Source organism: Equus przewalskii, chromosome 2 (assembly GCF_037783145.1).
Source record: "Equus przewalskii isolate Varuska chromosome 2, EquPr2, whole genome shotgun sequence".
In the NCBI taxonomy this organism is placed as follows: domain Eukaryota; kingdom Metazoa; phylum Chordata; class Mammalia; order Perissodactyla; family Equidae; genus Equus; species Equus przewalskii.
The window spans coordinates 111,597,176-111,616,050 of record NC_091832.1 but is presented as its reverse complement, the minus strand read 5'-3'; the positions used below and the strand labels follow the sequence as shown (position 1 = coordinate 111,616,050).

The window sequence follows — 18,875 nt, the reverse complement described above, 5'->3', positions numbered from 1 at the left end:
TAAATGGAACAAAGAGACCTTTAGCACATCAAAAGCAATGGGTGTCAACACTTGAGTGGGTATTGAAGATAGCTTGGCTATCAAAGGAGTTTTATAAATTTTGCCCTCAGATCTCAGATTTAGATTGCGTTTCTTAGGAAATGATTACTAGGTATCTTTTTCTGATTTTAGGCAGATATTGATCTAACGAGTTTGGTTAGGTAAAATGAAATACTACTTTAAGTCAAATTTGCATAAACATTAAAAAACCTTTAGGTATATGTTGTTCCCAATAAAAATTGTAAAATTATCCATGTGTGCCAAAACAAACAAGCAAATAAACAATCGTCAAATATACTCAATTGCTCTCATTTGCACAGTAATATTTGAAGTCTTTGGCTAATGATCACTTCTAAAGCTCACAAAAGTATCTATCCAGGGATATACAGTGGTTAACAAGCAAACGTTTTAGCAATTTCTATGCCATGTGTATCCTCCCTGCACCCTTCAGCTCAATATAAATGTTGCTGGACTCATGGACCTAATGTGGATGGATCATCGGCGGTGTGAGGATGGCGAATGGAATTGGGGAAAGGGAGATAGTTGGTGAACACATAAATCAACAAGACTGCTCCAGAGAATGGTAAATACCGTGGAAAAATACGACAGATAAGTGACATAGAGAGTGACAAGGAAAGGTCAGGCAACCACGCTTGGAGGTAACTTTTGACCAGAGGCATGAAAGGTAGAAGAAATCAGGCTTACAAATTCCTGAAAGCAGCTCCTTCCAAGCAAAGTGACGCAGCACAAAAGCCCTCAGGGGCAAACAATTCTGGCATGTTTGAAGGAATTTACAGAAATAAGCATGGAGTGTAGTCAGTGAAGGTCAGAGTGGAACTTGATCAATGTAGAGAAGCCAGGAGAGGGCCAGGTCGTGGACCAGAGTTTGAATTTTATTCTAAGATTAAATGAGAAGCCATTGGAGGAGCTTTAAGAATGGCCCTCACATGCTTTATCTTGCATTTAACAATACCATTCTGATTGCTCTGGGGAAGATGCACTCTATGTAGCCAGAATGGCAGCCTTTCTCTAGGGCAGAGACAATGGAGCCATTGTTTAGCAGGCTCACTGTGTAGATGGAGAGAAAAGCACTAATTGGGATATATTTTGAAAGTAGAGTTGACAGTAAATACTGATGATTTATTCATTCAACAGATATATAATAGGACCTACTAGGGACACAAACTTGTAAAAGGAATGTCTCCTGATGCTACTGGGGTTTTCCCGCTCTCTAGGTCATTTCTAAACCGATAGTAATTAAGCCAGTGAGTCCTTACACTGTAAGTCACTATCACTGTGCTTGCTTATACATGGGCTTCTTTTTAAAAATCGAAATCACTAAAGACTCAAGGGTCATTATGAGGTATAGCATATATTTTTTTAAGATGCATTCAGCAAAAGACGGGATAAAAGCTGCTTCCGATTTGAGGCAATGTGACGTGTTTAACTTTCTTTTTTATTTCTCTAAATAGCTCGTAATTCCTAAACTCTTTGTGTTTATGAGCATAACATCTCAGCCCATGTAGAAAGCTCTGCCTATATAGATTTGATTGCTCGAGCAAGTTGTTTAAGCGAACTATAGAATGGACTTCTGAAAAGAAATTGCAGGAGGATGGCAATTTTCAACTCACATCTTTTATTCACATTTGATTTCAGTGTGTACCTGTGTGTGAAAGAGAATTTAAGTGGATATAATAACAGCTTCAAGAAGGAGCAAAATTCCGCTACTTACACTTTATGCTGTGAATGGCATTATTGAATACCCTAAATTGTGTTAAAAGTGACAACTATAAATCAGACAAACACTTCATGCTTGGAATTTTATCTTCTACATTGCTTAAGCTAGTAATTTTCATACAGTGCTGGGGGAGGCGGGCAGTCGTCATGAACTCCATTTCCAAGAACATGACCTTTTCTTTACTTCTACATTTCTCGGTTCCTTGTCTGGCTCTAGCTCCTGTTCTCACAGAGAGGTAATTGAACACTGACTGTTCTGTTAGGTGTGAAGTTCAATGGAGACAGAGCTAAAGGATCAATGCTTAGAGACATGAGGAGGATCCTTTCCCCTTGTGAAAAGTAATGAAATCCCGCCCAGAGTTTTCTATTTGGTTTGGGGTGTTGTGTTTTCTTATTATCATTTAGTTCAACTCATTCATATAAATTATCTATAATTGTGTAACAGTTGGGAAGGTCTTCCATTTTTCATATCATTAATTTTTATGTACATTATGTACTAAACACAGAGATTGCTATAATTCTGTTTATCCATCATTTGAGCAAAATTCCCACAACAGTCAGTGCTATTAGATATTAACAAAGTATGGACTCAGTGTTTCCAGAAAACCTCTCTATTAACAACAACAAAAAAAGACTTTAAAATCAGCAACACTAACAACAGAAACCTTTGACAAAAATATCTGAGGCACTTTGGCAGACAACAAAACCAAATTACAAAAGCAGTCTTAACGGACCAAGCAAGGGCTGCGTTTGATGGCTCAATTTGTTTCACTGGAATAAAGAATAATGATAGAAATTTTATCATTTAAGAATAGCTCAGAAAGCACAATAAAGTGTCACAACCAAGAACATTTTCAAAAGCAAAAGACATAATGAACTAAAAACCTTTGTAACAGAGAACATCTTTATGATGGATGTGTTCTGGCAAGGTGCAGCAACCAAGCAAAATGCACCCCGTCAACAAGCCCAGAGTTTATGGGCGGCGAACACATCTCAAATACCATTTGGTAATAAAGATGATATACACTTCTACTTTTTCAAATAAGAATTATATTCAAATTATTTATATTTTCTCTGAAAATTCAAAGCACTTGCTTTGTGTCCCATCTCATACTATCTGTGTAAAACAGTACGGGAACTAACATTATTTTCCCCATTTTACAGACAGGGAAATTCTGAAGCATAGCGAAATCATACGACTTTTTCTTCAGTATTTAGTAAGCTAGGAAAAAGAAAATAAAACAAGGTATTCCGAGCTTTGCTTACTAGATTATACAGTTATGTTCCTGTCGCCCATCTGATTTTAAAAGAGGAAGGATGGCTTCCCAGTTTTCCTTTCTTCCCATCCTCAACTCCTCTTTCTTCCTTTTCCTTCCATGTGTCCCCTCTCCTCTCCTGTCTCCCCCCACCTCCCCTATTTGTCCCTTCTTTTCCTTTCCTTGCCCTTTTTTCTTTGACACAGCTTTAACAACTCCTGTGAGGCAGCATGTGGTGGACACACGCAGTTCTCACGCTATAATTGTCACGTATTGATTTATTCAGCAAATATCTGTTGAGCCAACACTGCATGCCTGGGGTGCATAAAGCATGGGTGAGGAAGATAATACTCACTAAACATAAAGGTGCCACTGTGGGCAGTATTGTGCACGTGGCTCCACGTGTACGTACAGCAGTGAGAGCTGACCTAAACCTGCGAGGGGGCCCAGGTGAGGAAGAGAAAGTAGAGGTAAGATCTGAGGGAAAATAGTGAGGTTAAGGTAGGAGTAGTAGGGATGGAGAAGTGTTATAGGCAGAAGGGGGTACATATTAAGGCCCTCTGATACAGAATAGACCCAGAATAATAGTATTCAGACTGTCAACGTCATACAAAAACCTTCGTGATATTCCTCTTATCCACTCTTACAACTTTATCTTCATCTTGTGCTCCTCTGAAAACCACACATTTACAGTTCCCAAACTTGTTATGATCATTTTATCATCTATAACTCTGTACATCTCTTCCCTCCAAATGGAAAGCCTCCTACTGCAAACTCTGACTCCAGATCCCCAGCAGCTACCCCTTTGTCTAATGAATCCCTATTGTTGCTCAACTCCATGCAAATATCAACTCCTCTGGACGGCATTCTCATGCATTCCTTCGCTGAGTTATACACACGCATGAACATACACACAATAGAATCTTTATATAGTGACGCCTCAAGAAGAGCTCCTTGAAAAAAATCAAATAAATGAAGAAATAAAATGATTGAGATAGATGTAGTGGGGTTTGCACTCTAAGAATAGATAGCATTGAACAATTCTTTATAAATTAAGCACCAGATTTCCAATTATTTTTAACAATAATTTTTACATTTAAGATTAGATAAATCTCAAAGAAAAATTTAACAAATAGATATAAACTCAAACTGACTTTAGTGAAAGAACCCTTTTGGACATCTGCAGATAAGACTGGATGGATGGAAATTATACAACTGTTTCTTTTTAATTCCTCAATAGATGCAAGCAAGTTTACATAAAACTTGCTTTACATAAAAACTCCTTATCATATCAGCATATAAGCCACTAATGGAAAAATTGAGATGAAAATAATCTGGCTTTCTGAAATACAAAAATATGAAAATATCAACATGTTTTAGAAAAGAGTTCATATTTTTATTTTCACACTATCTAACTCCGAGGAGTTGCCAGGGGAAAATGAAGTAGGAATAAACAAAGTGAAATAAAGTAAAATGATCCAAAATAGTCATTCTGCTTCACTGTACATTAAAATAAAGAAATAAATATTAAGGAAAAGACACAAGACATATTGAAATATTTGGATGTTACGTAATTAGTGGGAGAGATTATAAAATCAAGAATTTTGAACTCCACAGTGGGGTGAAAATTCATAAACAAAAAAACTCCATGTATTTTCAGTTTGTTTTTTCTTTTTGAGGAAGATTAGCCCTGAGGTAACTGCTGCCAATCTTCCTCTTTTTGCTGAGGAAGACTGGCCCTGAGCTAACATCCATGCCCATCTTCCTCTACTTTTTTTTTATATGTGGGACACCTATCACAGCATGGCTTGCCAAGCAGTGCCATGTCCGCACCTGGGATCCGAACCAGCGAACCCCAGGCTGCCGAAGCAGAACGTGCAAACTTAACTGCCGTGCCACTGGGCCAGCCTTGTTTTCAGTTTTAATTTTGTGGACTCTCACAAAACCCACCATCTTTCCTACTATCCCACCATATGTCTAAGTCATATGAACACTGACACAGAAAAGGTTTTTTTTCTTTTTATCATGAATTCACTGATATTGCTTTCAAACTATCCCTAAGTGTCAAGAGCATTATGCATCTAAGATTTATAAATTACAGACCTCAAAATAGAAACAGAAATAAATGTTTCTCTATTGACTAACATCCATTTAAATAGGACATTGTATTTTTTTGCTGTTGAAAATTCATTTATGCTAAAGAGCTATTCCATCACCTTTCATAACGTGTTTTGGGAAAACTAAATTATCCAGTTACACTAGATGAAATAGACATCCCCAAGAAAACATTGCTACTTTAATTTATTTTTCTAGGGAAACAAAATTGAAAAAATACAATGCCATTTTATGGACTTTTCATGGTCTAGAAATACATAAGAATGTAAATTGTCTTCCATCAGGAACTGGAGCAACCATTGCATTAGAAAGATGCGTGTCTACACAGTAATAGCAATCGCTCTCTTATTTGACAAGAAGACAGAGTTCAGGTTTAGGACACAAAAATGTTCTGTTCTTTTGTGGTGGCACACTTTACATTCTGAACTACTAATTTCCAAGTAAATCCTACTGTGGAAAATTAAACAAAACCTCCACTCCCCCAAAATAAGGAAAAAGCAAAGTTTCTCCACATCCTCCAGATCCTTGTACTGACTCTGATCCTGGTTTTCAGTGTTAACAGAAGAATAATATCATACATATTATGAGGCCATGGATCTTCGCTGACTCCAGCTTTTACGAAGTCCCTGCTGTGCATGGAAAGCTCTGCACAAGTGGTGATTCACGGCCGTTTGTAAAGGTTAGTCCTGCAAATCTTTAAGAAAAGTTAAAAAAAAAGAAAAACAGATAAAGGAAAAAAAGAGGCGACTGCAGGTCTTTCAGTGAGTGGAAATAGAATTTTCCACAATCTATATCCTCCACAGGGGTCCATTCTTCCCACAGTTGGTGGCTGTCCTCCCAGGCTGGAAGCCCCAGCGCTCCCAATAACACTAATTGCTTCAAAGTCCCTGCCCAGATAAGAAGCAGATTTCGCTATCGTAGGGCAGTTAGAAGCTAATTTATTTTTTTAACATAAACACTGCTGGGACACATATAAAAATTCCTGTGACCCTACATTAGAAATATCAAAGCATTACTTTACAAAGACGTATATTTTGATGTAATATGTAATTTCTTTGTTCTACCTGAAATCTTATCTGATTGTGATAATTTTCTATGAAGCACGGCATTTATAGAAAATCAAGATCAAAATCGTCAAAGAATATTTGGATGCCCTGCTATCAGTAATCAGTAATTCTTTATAATCTGCTCTCCAACAGACGTGGGGTGGTTCTTGCATTTTATTTGGTTGTGTTGCACATAAAATGTTTCTATGAATTATCTTACGTATCTGGTTCTATATTATTTCAGCTTTAAAAAGAAAAAGTTCAATTCCAGTTATCTCACGTCGATGTTTTCCTATGCCTTACAGCTGCCTTTTCTCTAATCTGTCTGAAGAGCCAGCACTAATCCATAATGTACTGCACCTGCTAGTAGATTCCACGACCTCGGAGATTGATATACACGAAGAAGGAAAGCTCATTAACCAGACTGGGTGTATGAAAGTTCAGCAGCCAGCACATGGAGAAGTATATCATTGCAGTTCCATTATACTCTACCGTCAATTTCAAGTACACTGCTCTTTCAGGTGCATATTTTTTACTCACCTGAATTTGCAATTGGCCAACAGAACAGGCAAGGGTTAGTGAGTCTAGACACTGCTCTGAACTTTGGAAAACATAGCAGATTTCCTGGATCCAGCACTGCTATTTTAAAGCATTCTAGAATCTGAGCATTTTTAAAGGTATCTGTCAAAATGTAGAAAATTCTGTTTTCATAATATTCTTTGTATAGCACAAAATTAAAATGAGTTAGAAAAAAAATAAATCCAGTAAGGCATATATATTTCAAGCTTTTATAGTTACTGGTGACACCATCTGATAAGACTCCAGACTTCCTTTACTATTGTCAGCTGCTGCATATTTTATAGGGTACTGTCTCGACTTGAATGATGGTGGGTTACCTAGTATAAGCTGTTTCACCTCATACATGATTAAATTATATTTCTTCCTGTCTGAACAAAGATTATATTGAAAATACAGGAAGGATTTGGCACCAGGGAAATACATGTTAGTATTTGACAAGTGTGGAACAGTGTAGGAAAATATCAATACGTGATGAGGTCATGATAGAATCTAAGAAAAATAAGAGGAAGTTCACTGAATGTTAAGTGGACAGATGCCCAGCTATTCTTTTGAAATGCCATTCAAACGGCCCTCATATCATTTAATTTTCAATTGTTAGATTCATTTGGGCAAAACAAGTTGGTATCCAAAGAAATCAAGAAACCTTATTCCTTGCAGTTTGCTGAATCAAAAGACCTAATACGAAACAGTAACAGGAGTTCATATGTGAGTCAAAACGTAAAAACGTATTTTAATTTGCATTTTCTGTTTTATGGTAGATTAGAAAATAATCACATTTTAAAATGCATAAAACTATGAAAACAGGATACCAGCTAGAATAAAAATAAAAATTAAAAAACTGTTGAAAATGCACGAATGAAAAATAACAGAGACTTCTGAGCACAGAGGAATACAGTTCTATTCTAGAACAGGGCAACACAAAATAATGTGAATCCCTAAATTGGAAGCTGGACAAGGAGAGAAACTACGCTGTCTTGGTGTGGTTCATGCCTTTTGACAGCAGATCAGAGAAGTTATAAAGCAGAAAAAAAATATGCAGAACTTTTCAAGGTTGTTTAATGCAGTCCCTTTCCTTAAGGCAGATGAACTCCCAAGGCAGTAAGAAAGAACTGTGTAGTTGTTGGTTCTATTTTACAGTATTCCAGAGAGGGAGGGTCCAGGATATTCCCTCATATACTTTTCCCAGCTTTTGTTAGCCTCGTAGGATGCTTATGAACAAATAAATCCAGAAACTACCAATCAATTCAGAATGGTTCTGCTAAATTTGGCAATAATATTTCTTTTAGTATACTGATGACGGAAAAAAATTTTTCTTCTCTACTTCCCTCAATACATCTTCTCTCAATACATTCTTTTTTCTCTCATGCATGTTGATAAGTTACCTTTTCCCCTTTTCTTCTGACCTTATAGTCATAGAATATAACCAAATTCATAATGCTGGTTTGTAATATTTCAAATTAAACCTACTTTACATTTTTTTATGTTTTACAATGAAAGATACCCCATGACTTAACTGGATGAGAGTAGAATCTCAGACTTTTAGCATCAGATGAGATACTAAAAGTAATAGATTTCACATTCCTTTAAAATTTAGGTTTGGATAACTTCAGTGATTAGGAACTTAAGATGTCATGATGCACCCACGCATTTTTCTGGCAGATTTAACCTATCCTTACATAGTGTTTATCCTTATATAATGCTGGAATTATACCACTATCTTATTTTAAGGCAATTTTGGGGCTATTCATTATTCTCCATTAAATTTCATCTTGCTAGATTTGGTTTATCATTCCAATATGCTAAGAAAAACTGGACTTATTATCTTCGGGTGTATTTACTATCACTGCCGGCTTTATGTCATGCTGTCTATATCCTTATTCATCTGTTCATCAGCATACTAAAAAGCCAATACTAAGGACAGAAATCTATAGATCATTTACAAATCCACAGAGAAGATCACCATACAAGAGAGATGTCATAATATACAAAGTCTATAGCATTTCTATGATGTGAAAGAATAGATCACTAATGAAAAAACAAAATAAAGTTGGATTGGCCTTTAATCTTTAGAGCTTATACTAACATTAGTGATCACTTATCCTACTTATAAGTCCTCACAAACATCACTTTTCGATGTTTGAAGTCAGTTGTAACAGCAGGGAGAGGAAGTGGCCCTCTCTCTGGATGATGTCATGGATGTTGAATGATTCCCACTGAAAACATTTCCCCAAGGGACTTTGATATCTAAAATGATGCAACTATAGATCTTTCCTTTGGAAACTGGCTCTCAGAATACAAACACAAATGCTCAAGATAGAAATACTACATGCTAAATAGTCTTCCATCTTATTTAAAGGACCAACTAACCATAAGTCTCTGAATGACGCTGTATGAGGGGTACAGAATTCAAAAATTTTAAAAGCAGTTATAAATCCATCTCCTTAATGACAAGCAGGAATGGACATCCAGGTAAGAAACAGCAGTGACACAGATCTGAGGGCAGAAGATATAGGGGAGGCGACCGTCAGTCCTGATGCTTACCCACTTCCCCTGAGGAGGTGACCAGAGCAAATGTGGGGTCAGATGTGTAGCCCCAGAATGAAAATGGTGTGAGGAAGTGGCCCTTGCCCCTGTGGAGATCAGAGTCTCAATTGGCAAGGGAAGGGGCAAAGAGAAAGGTTTCCCACATTTGTTTTCATCTCCCACATGCACACCTCAAATTCCAAGAATTATTTTTAGAATATCCTTGGCATTTTTCAGTGTCAATGAGTGTGAATTATATCCAAAAAGATGGAATAGCTCAGATTTATCTCCTTAAGGAATACCTTTGAGGCACATTGAAGATTGTCTAGTTCATTGAGCTTGTTTTACAGAAGAGCAGCAAGTTCTGAGAAACAGTTTCTTGCTAAAGATTGTAGAGCATTCAAGCTGTTCCCTAACTTAGGGCCATCCAACACAACAGGCCTTCTGGGTTTGTTTTCTTTTGTTTTTAATAGCCATGTAGTTTGAGGGGAAGGTCTTTTTGGTTACTCATATTTGGTTAAAGCACTTTTTTCCATACTTCCCTACCCCTCCAACCTAATTTATAAGTTTCATTTTTACACAATGTAGGTTTTTATTTAATCAAGAATTTAAAATACCAGACATAACTTATCTAAATAATTCATTTTAGGCATACCTGGAGTTTCACCAGAGACAACTGAGCTATAGTTTTCTTTAAAGCATGAATCATTTTCTCTGAGTATGGAAATTTCTTACATTAAATAGGTGCTTGGCATACCACCCACTATTTCACATTTTTTGTGTGCACTGGGATGTAGAAGGGGACATGCTTCTTAGGACCTCAGAAACAGAACCTTTACGGGAGAAAAGTCAGAAAACTGAAATAATCCCACCATTATTTAATACATTCCCACACTGCTATACTTTGCCACATATAACAGGAAATAAAATTGCAAAACTTGGAAAGACAAAAAGACAAAATTAAAGAAAAAAGGGCTAAATGCTTTATCTTTGATTCCAAATAAAATTAGTCAAGATTTTCAAAAAGGCCTCAGATGACCCTACTATAGAAAGATAACACTTAGCTACATATTTTCAACCCAATTTGAATTGTGATCATTTTTAGAGACTGGATGAAGTGAGCCTACCAATATCTCGAGCCAGAAGCAAACTCAACTCACGGACAAAGTACGCATCATGGATGATATTGTGAATGTCAGTTTTTAGCTAGAGAGCTGCACATTAATATGTCTTTACTACAATTCGAGAATAGAAGTCAACGTTGAGAACTTACATTACATTTAATTGTTATATTCAACACATGCTTCTTAACAAATCTGTTTTTCTTGATTGAAGATCACAAAGGAATTTAATAATTTGAAGACGTAATCTAATTTCTCCCCAGTAGGACTGGTATTTACCAACTAGTCTTGTGAAAAGATTAACAACAGAAACAAAATGAAACACATATTTGAAAATTCTGCTATTACTGTAAAAAGCATAAATAGGATACATACTGGGTTTAGAAGGATTGTGAGGAAAAGTTCACCTCCTCTGATACTTTTATCCAATTCTTGGGGTCCTCCTGGATACTCTTTGTAGAAAATAGTGTGGGTGAACAATCCACAGGTCTGTCGAGGGAGGACCTGAGGAAAAGGGGGAAAAACAGTACACTTTGCCTGGAAAACTCTCAAAGCCACCCAAACAAATAGACACAGAGAAAGTCTTCAGTAGTATAGAATCGCCAGACAAAATTTCAGTTTGGAAACTTCAGTGGATGATCTATATGAATCTCATTCCCAATATTTTGAGCTCGTCTTGGATTTGCTAAAACCACCCCACAGCTTAAGAAGCAAGCTTATAGCCAAACAATGTATTAATTTGTGACCACTCACAACTATGGGATGTTAGGAATTTATGATACTCATGTAAAAGTGGTTTGAAGTTACATTTTGTCTTCATTCCACATGTAGATATTAAGAGCCTTCAATACACACAGCAGTATGTGCTCACCATGATGCCATTGTGAATGAAGCCCTTTCGGTACCGTGCAGGTTTCAAATGTGGATACTCTTCAGTGCTGGTGACCTGAATACCCCAGACCTTCTTCCAAGCTGCATACAGCTGAATATGAACCGGGTAGACCCCTGAGTGATGTGGCGCCACTGCGTAGCCCATGTTGATGGGTATCCCATGTTCCTAAAAGGAAGTCAGAACAGCATCATGTGAAGTGTGGTCAACTGAATTCTATTAAAATTGTTTCCACAAACATCCATTTAGGACACACTGAGTTCTATGCTAGCTATGAGCAATATAAAAACTAATAGGATGGAGTTTTTGTCTTTTGGTAGCTTGTAAACTTAAGGAGCTCTGGTGGTAGGACAGACATAGTAAATACTTTGGGAATGTGGTGTGTGGGTGAGATTAATTCTGAACTTTGAATATAGAAAGTTTTGGAGGAAGATAGGCAGAGAACATGGCCTTTCCTCAGATAGATATAGAAAAGAAAATGTCACTTGAACAAGCACTCAAATGTGAGAGATGGAAGAGGACTCTGTGTGTGTGTGTGTGTGTGTGTGCCTATGATGTTGAAGACAACCAGAAAGGTAAGTAGGACCATAAAGTGATGAGCCTTTACTGATAAACTGAGGGATTTTGAATTGATGAGTTAATTCTATTTGAACAGGATAGATATGGAAGCTCTCTGAGCATGAAGGGCCATGATCTGCTTTATGTTTTAGGAAGAAGGATCTGGTGACAACATGTTAAGATGAACTAGAAGTGGGGAAGGAATGAATCAAGGCTGTGCATTAGGAAGCTATTGCAATGGCGAGATTAGAGGGAACATGGGTACCTAAACCACATTATTGGTGGTAGGAATAAAAGCCAGCGGATAAACACCATACAACATCCAATAATGTTTTGGGTACAGAGGGTAAGGAAAGAGTAAGGATTAAGATTCTCCCCTTGGTTTTGGACCTTAGCAAATCAATTTATTTTTATGAAACATACAGTTTACTATCAGATGCTTGCCTAGGCTAAACAGTCAATTCTAAAGGAAAACAGGTATAAATTTAAAATAAGAATAAGAAAAAATTACTAAAGAATGGTATTATGTTGTAAAGTACATGATATAGATCTCCAGTTTTCTAATTCCTGCTTCTTTATACTTTTCCGTTTAAATGCTTATCTGCTTTATAAAGACTCCTTGTAGGATTGATTCTCATCAATTGAGGTTTTAAATGACAATATACAGTAATATATGAAAGCTGATTGAATCAATAAACAGAACACAAAAGTGTTGACAATTGCCATTTATATTTTCTGTTACATGGCACACAGCATAGGAGAAGAATCAGTCTGGCATAATAAGCAAGCAGTGAATGGATCACATATCTACAAAGCCTAAATCATATGCCACACTCAGCTCAGAAGATGGGCCCTAAATATTTCGCAAAGCTCCATCATTCTTCCTTTCAGGCAATGACCCTCATTGTATAGCCAAATTCACCTCTCTTTCACCAAGACTACGTGTTTTCCAACATCTATTACAATAAATGACTCCGTGGAAAGACTGAAATATGAAATCAATGCTATAAAATAAGCCAGAGTCTTTTGCTATAGGTACTAGGGCAAATTCATTTCTTTGTGTGTGTAGAAGAAAAATACTTCTTCACGGAGGTTATATTTTTAATACAAGGCAAGCTTGAAAAAGTCCAGTCACAGAACTACTTGGAAGCTACCAGAGGGAGCAGGCTGCTACCGTTCCCTGACTCACGACTGGGGGCCATGCACTGGGAAATGCCTTAGTTCTCTCTGGTTAGTTCCACGTTGCCCAGTTAATTGCTGCAAAGCATTCTGAGGATGAGCATCATCGGGAAGCCAAGATGTGGATGCATTAGGTATGACACACAGATGAACTTCCTCGTTAGAGAAATCTAGGGTCAAGTGTGTTCAAATCCCTCGATCTGGTAAGAATTTGTGTGACTGCTGCTTAGCGAAGCATTCCCGATTTACGAGAAAGGGAAAAAGAATCTGTTATGCTCTTATTATTCCTTCAAGTGGTTCATACTGAGGTTTTGTAATCGTCTTGTCCTATGATTTGAAAAATAACGAAATCAACAGTGCGTGAATCTTAACAGTCTGCACTAATCACTTTATTAGTCCTCATTTTCTACCATTGTATAATATTTTATTCCAAATTTGGGGCCTAGAACACGAAATAAATATGTGGATGTTCCAGAAACAAAGAGATTGAAAATAAAATTGTGAAGAAAATTGAAATATCAAACAACTGTATCTCTTCAGGAAAAAAAAAAGACATTTCACTTTTGACAGGTAGTGAAATGAATTGTAGAACTTTCATGAAAAACCAGAAGCTAGAAAGCAATTGATTTGGTGAGCAGGAAGGAAGGGGCAGTAAAAGGATTTTATTATATTTATTGATTTCTAGGGGCTCGATGTTATACTGCTCATAAGGTCGTCTTATCACACTGACAAGCAGAGCTCAATCAAAATAATAAATCACACTAGATAATTATGAGTTTATACTTTTTCAACCTAAATGATAACACACAATGAAAAATAAATTCCCTAGAAACTCTTTTTGTGTTATCAAAGAGCTTGCTGAGCTAGAAACCTTCATTCTTTATTGTCCAGAGTGTAAAACCCATTTCACAGAGGCTTGGTCAACTAAAAAGTGAACTAAACATCATATTTATACACGATCACAAAAATTACAAAATTTGAAAGACTTTCTAATGTGAATATTGGAAACATTTGAAACTATAAAAATGTACATCTAGCAGTGGAATAAACTAATTCAAATATGGCATTTGTTATTTATTAAAACAGCATCTCTTACAGGATCTAGGAATTCTATGGTGTTACAATATGAGACGACACCACAAACATTTACAGAGGAGTTTAACATGATCTAATTTTTCCAGTTATGTTAAATTCCCAGTTGATTGGGAAATGGTATAATATGGTAATTTGCAGACCATATGAAAACAGGGTCACCAGTTTTCAAAACGTAGAATAAAATAAAATATATTTAGCACTGAACCTCTAACAGTAGCTGGCATGATCTCATTTAATTTTTCTTTGATCATTCCTACTGATCATATCTGCTTGCAACTGCTTAGTACCTGATATTTATGATGTGTTTTTACATTCATGTCTAACGTGATACTCATAATTGCCCTGTGAGATGGCCTGGATGTTATTATCTACTGTGGAAACTGAGGCTCCGAGAATGCAAATGACTTGCTCATGTTCACAAATGTCAGAGCTAGAATTGTACCCAAGTCCTCTAAATTCATAGATTTTGCTTTTGCCTTTCTACTAAGTTGCTACTACTGTGACCCTCCAGTTAATGACCCGAAGCACTGTGCTGACAAAAGGGAATTGATTTTAACATATATTTCTGATCTGGAACTCCTATCCACTCTATTTTTACTTGGAGAAGCTATAAAGCAAAATTATACCTTTTGCAAACTCCTCTGCAGCTATCCTTTTTTATGCAAACAAGATTCAGCCAATTAGAAGTACTCAGGAGAGAGTCCAGAAAGCAGTAGGTGGGCAGAGGCTAATGTCTGGCAACTCCTGGCTCTTACTGCTGGCAGGTAAGATCTCGAACACAGGAGGCTTTCCTGAAGCAGTATGTGGTGCCCTTTTGCAAGGCAGTGGTGGAAACTTAACTGCTTACTCCAGAGCTCCAGTGGTAGCTTCAGAAGCAGTCGCTGCCCTAGGGACTCAATTCTGTCTGGCTCTGCCAGTCCCTGGAGGCTGAAGAGCCTAGAATCTGCTCCATCAGCCCTTCCAGTGTATTTGGAGTTACTTAAATCGTTGAATAAAACCTTTCCCTCTTTAAAATAACCTCAAGCGGCTTCTGTTTCTAGCAGGGAAGTCTGACTAATACAGGTGGTCTTTGCCCCTTTTTTATAAGTATAAAAGGTTTAAAGGGTTCAGGTGAGATGTCAGTGGTTTGAATTCTAGGAAAACAAAGGAAGAGCTTCCTAAAGCATAGCCCAATATTTCTCCAAGGAAACTCATTGATATATAGCAAACACCTATTTGTCTAGCTGGATACTATCGTGTTATATATATATGACTATTAAATCTTATGTACCGATCAGTCAATGGCTAGTGTATAGAGAAAATAAACAGGGCACTAGTTTATTTAAATAATAGCTACCACAGGTATTTGACACGTCAATACTGTAGTGAAACCATATAATGTAGGTAACATAAAGAAGGGGGACAAATCCTATTGAAAGGACATTGCTCTAATGGATTAATTTTGATGACCACAACCACGTCTGTGCCAGCATGCATTGTAACACCCCTTCCTGAGGATAACCCATCCTAGTAAATGGATCAAGACCTATGTAGGCATCACATGCAGAGGTAGAAAGAACCACAGGTGAGCACGAGCAGCACTCTGGTCAGTCACCGGTAGACACTTTTTAGAAGACCTCACACACCATAGGAAACTGGAGGAAAAAAACGAGAAAAACGGGAGTTGGGAGGATTGAGCTCATGGACTTACAGGCGACATTCCTGGATCTCTCACAAATAGCAGGACAGAAACCTGAAGAAGGAATGGAGGTCTTGATACAGAAAGAAAAGTCAGGTAGATGTCATTTTCCCTATTATTAGGACCATATGTTTGCACTCCAGGAGATACGGCTTACGAAACCAGCCCATAATATACTTAGGATGGATTTATGTGCCCAGTGCTTAGCAGCATGCCTGGCACATTGTTGTGTTTAGTAAATATTTTTTAAAGGAAATAATAAATTTAAAAAGTTATTAAATAAATTTACCATAGATGTTTAATAAATGAATATAAAATGAAAGTAAATGAAATAATGATCTCATAAATGAATGTACTTGTAGTAAAGAGATAATGCATTAAACAGTACCCTGTTGAATTTTAAAATATTGATTTGTCCTCCTAAATATACAACTTCTAGTAAGCAACACTGGTGCTAAAGAAAATAGACCTCATTATCTATTTTTCCTTTTAATAAGGACTTGGAATCATATTGTCAACTTTGAGAATGATCCTAGGATCATTGATTTTCCACTGTGTTTTGGGAACTGAAATTGTCTTCTGTTTTCATAAGTGATAAAAGCAATGACTGTGTGACCCTGGAAATTGGCTGGGTCAGTCCTGACACTTCTTGGACTGAAGCCTAGTAAATGGTAACAAATCTCTGGAGAGCTCTGTGTTACAAATGGATTTTTCTTTTGAAAAAGAAATAGAACAGCAACGGCGTTGCTTCTGCAGTGTGAACTTTCCGATCCTAAGTAGAGCTATTTTGGGCAATTGAGACACCTCCCTTTAATATTCTTGACCCTGCTGAGGGTCTACTTTGCAGCTTAAAGGGAACTGACAGAAAAACTAAGTCAGTCTTCATTCACACTAGACAAAATGTGGTTGATTAGGCACCTGCTTTGCTAAATTTGGCGGTCAGAATTCTTACTTTATTGACAAGATGTTCAACATATTTTGGTTCATTAAGTTCTTTTATTTAACACATAATTTATTATGTTCTATGATGTACTAGGAGCCATTATAGGCACTGATGATACAGCACTGAACAAAACAGACAGAAATCCCTGCCATCAGGGAGCTTATACTTTGGTATGGTGAGACTAAGATTACACAAAATGAAAAGGTAAATTGTATACAATATGAGAAGGTGCTAAGAGCTATGGAGAAAAATAAAGCAGAGAAAGGGAGGAGAATGAATGAAGGGATGTGAGTTTCAATCATGGAGAGGGTAATATTTTGAGTCAAGGTCTGAAGTTGCGAGGGATTAAGCCATACAGAAAACTTGGGGAAGATCATTCCAGGCAGGGGGGGAAAGTACCAACATTGTTCTGCTTTGAAAGCACCTCAAGTATTTTGAAGAAGAATAAGAATTCAGTTGTTTTTGGAGCAGTGATAGCAAAGGCGGAGAGTGACAAGAGATGATGTCAAGAGGCAGGGTTGCTACAAACGGCCTTATAAGTTATTTACTGAACAACTCCAGGGGGCACCATTCACTTGACTATGCTTTTACAGGGGCTGTACGATGCAGCATCACTGAATGGGTGCAGACCATTTAGGTCCTTATTACCACTATAAGGGTGTTGGTATTTACTCTGAGTAAGATCAGGAGCTACTGGAAAGTTTTGAGCAGACAGCTGATACGATCTAGCCTACCATTAAAAAAAATTCTTCTGGCTGCTATGTTGAAAGCTGACTGATAGGAAGTAAGGAGAAAAGCAGAAGACAGTTAGTAGGTTATTGAAACAACCTAGGTGAGAGACAATGATAGCTCGGACCATGGTGGAGACAATGTAGCTGGTGAGAAGTGATTTTATTCTGGACATATTGTGAAGGAGGAGCCACAAGATTTAAGGATAGACTGAATATAGAACATGAGAGAAAGTACTTAACTAGAAAGAGTTTCCATCAAGTGAGCCTGGGAAGCTTAAAAATTAAGCAGGTTTTGAGGAGAAAGATAGGACATGTGTTTGAGATTAGACATCCAATTAGATACATCAAGTACGAAGTCAAACAAGTTTAGCATTCAGAGGAGAGAGTTCAGCTGCAGATCTAAATTTGGTGAGTTATCAATATATAGATTTTATTTAAAGTCATAAGATTCATTAAGATCACCAACAGAATGAGTGCATAAGCAGAGAAAAGAAGAGGTCTAAGAATAGATCTTTGAGGTATATTAAAATTAAGAAGTCAGCAAGAAGAGAAGAAATCCAGAAGATACACTGTGAAAGAGTATTGCAAGTGAGATGGGAGGAATACCAGGAATCTACAATGAAATGGGAGCCAACTGAAGAAAATGTTTCAGAAAAGAGTCTTGAGTTCAACATGTCAAATGCTGCTAATAGGTGACGTGGAATAAGAACTAAGAATTGGCCATTGGTTTAACACTGGATGTCCATTGGTGAACTGGACAAGAGAAGGGTGGAGAGGTGAAGGGCAAGCACATCAGAGTAGATTTAAGAGAGAATAAGAGGAGCTGAAATGGAAAGAGTGAGTATAACAACTATTTGGAGAAGTTTTGCTAAAATAGAGAATCTAGAAATGGGGCTGTAGCTGGAGGGAGAAGCAACCTAAACACAGGATTATCTAAAGGTGGGCGAAATAGTATGTTTGGAGAGAGGGAAATGATTTAGGAACGAGGGGAGAACTGCTAGAAGGAGGTTCTTGAACAGCTGGGAAGGGATGAGATTAAGTGCAAAAGTACTAAATTTGGCCTTTGCATTTCTCGTTCTTTTATTCATTGTTTCAAGAGCCAAGCTCGTGTGCTCCTCTCACAAGATGCCAGTCCACAATTTATATTTACGGCACTGTGAACACAGTTTATGTTAATAAGTCATACTTACATATTCAAAAAGATTTTACTAAATAATTATGATCGCCAGACTAATTAGCTATAAAAATTATTATAATTCTTACATTTTTTCTGTAGACATGTTCACATGTTTCAAATTAAAATCAAACCTCTTACTGTATTTCCATTTTGTGATCATCATGTTGAAGTAGCAGTTGCAGTAACAGGAGCATGTGGGAGTTCTTTTC

The 18,875-nt window shown here is 37.1% G+C and overlaps 1 protein-coding gene across 2 annotated transcripts in view; it reads right to left on the bottom strand.

The window, feature by feature from the left end:
• Positions 1-18,875, bottom strand: part of LOC103557777 (N-deacetylase and N-sulfotransferase 4) — a 389,440-nt gene that overhangs the window by 83,118 nt on the left and 287,447 nt on the right. For both annotated transcript variants that reach the window (XM_070609249.1, XM_008530458.2), the window contains 2 exons: positions 11,288-11,473; positions 10,792-10,920 (listed from right to left, as the gene is read on the bottom strand). In XM_070609249.1, the coding sequence (XP_070465350.1) occupies positions 10,792-10,920; positions 11,288-11,473 (315 nt within the window). The remainder of the gene's footprint in view (positions 1-10,791; positions 10,921-11,287; positions 11,474-18,875) is intronic.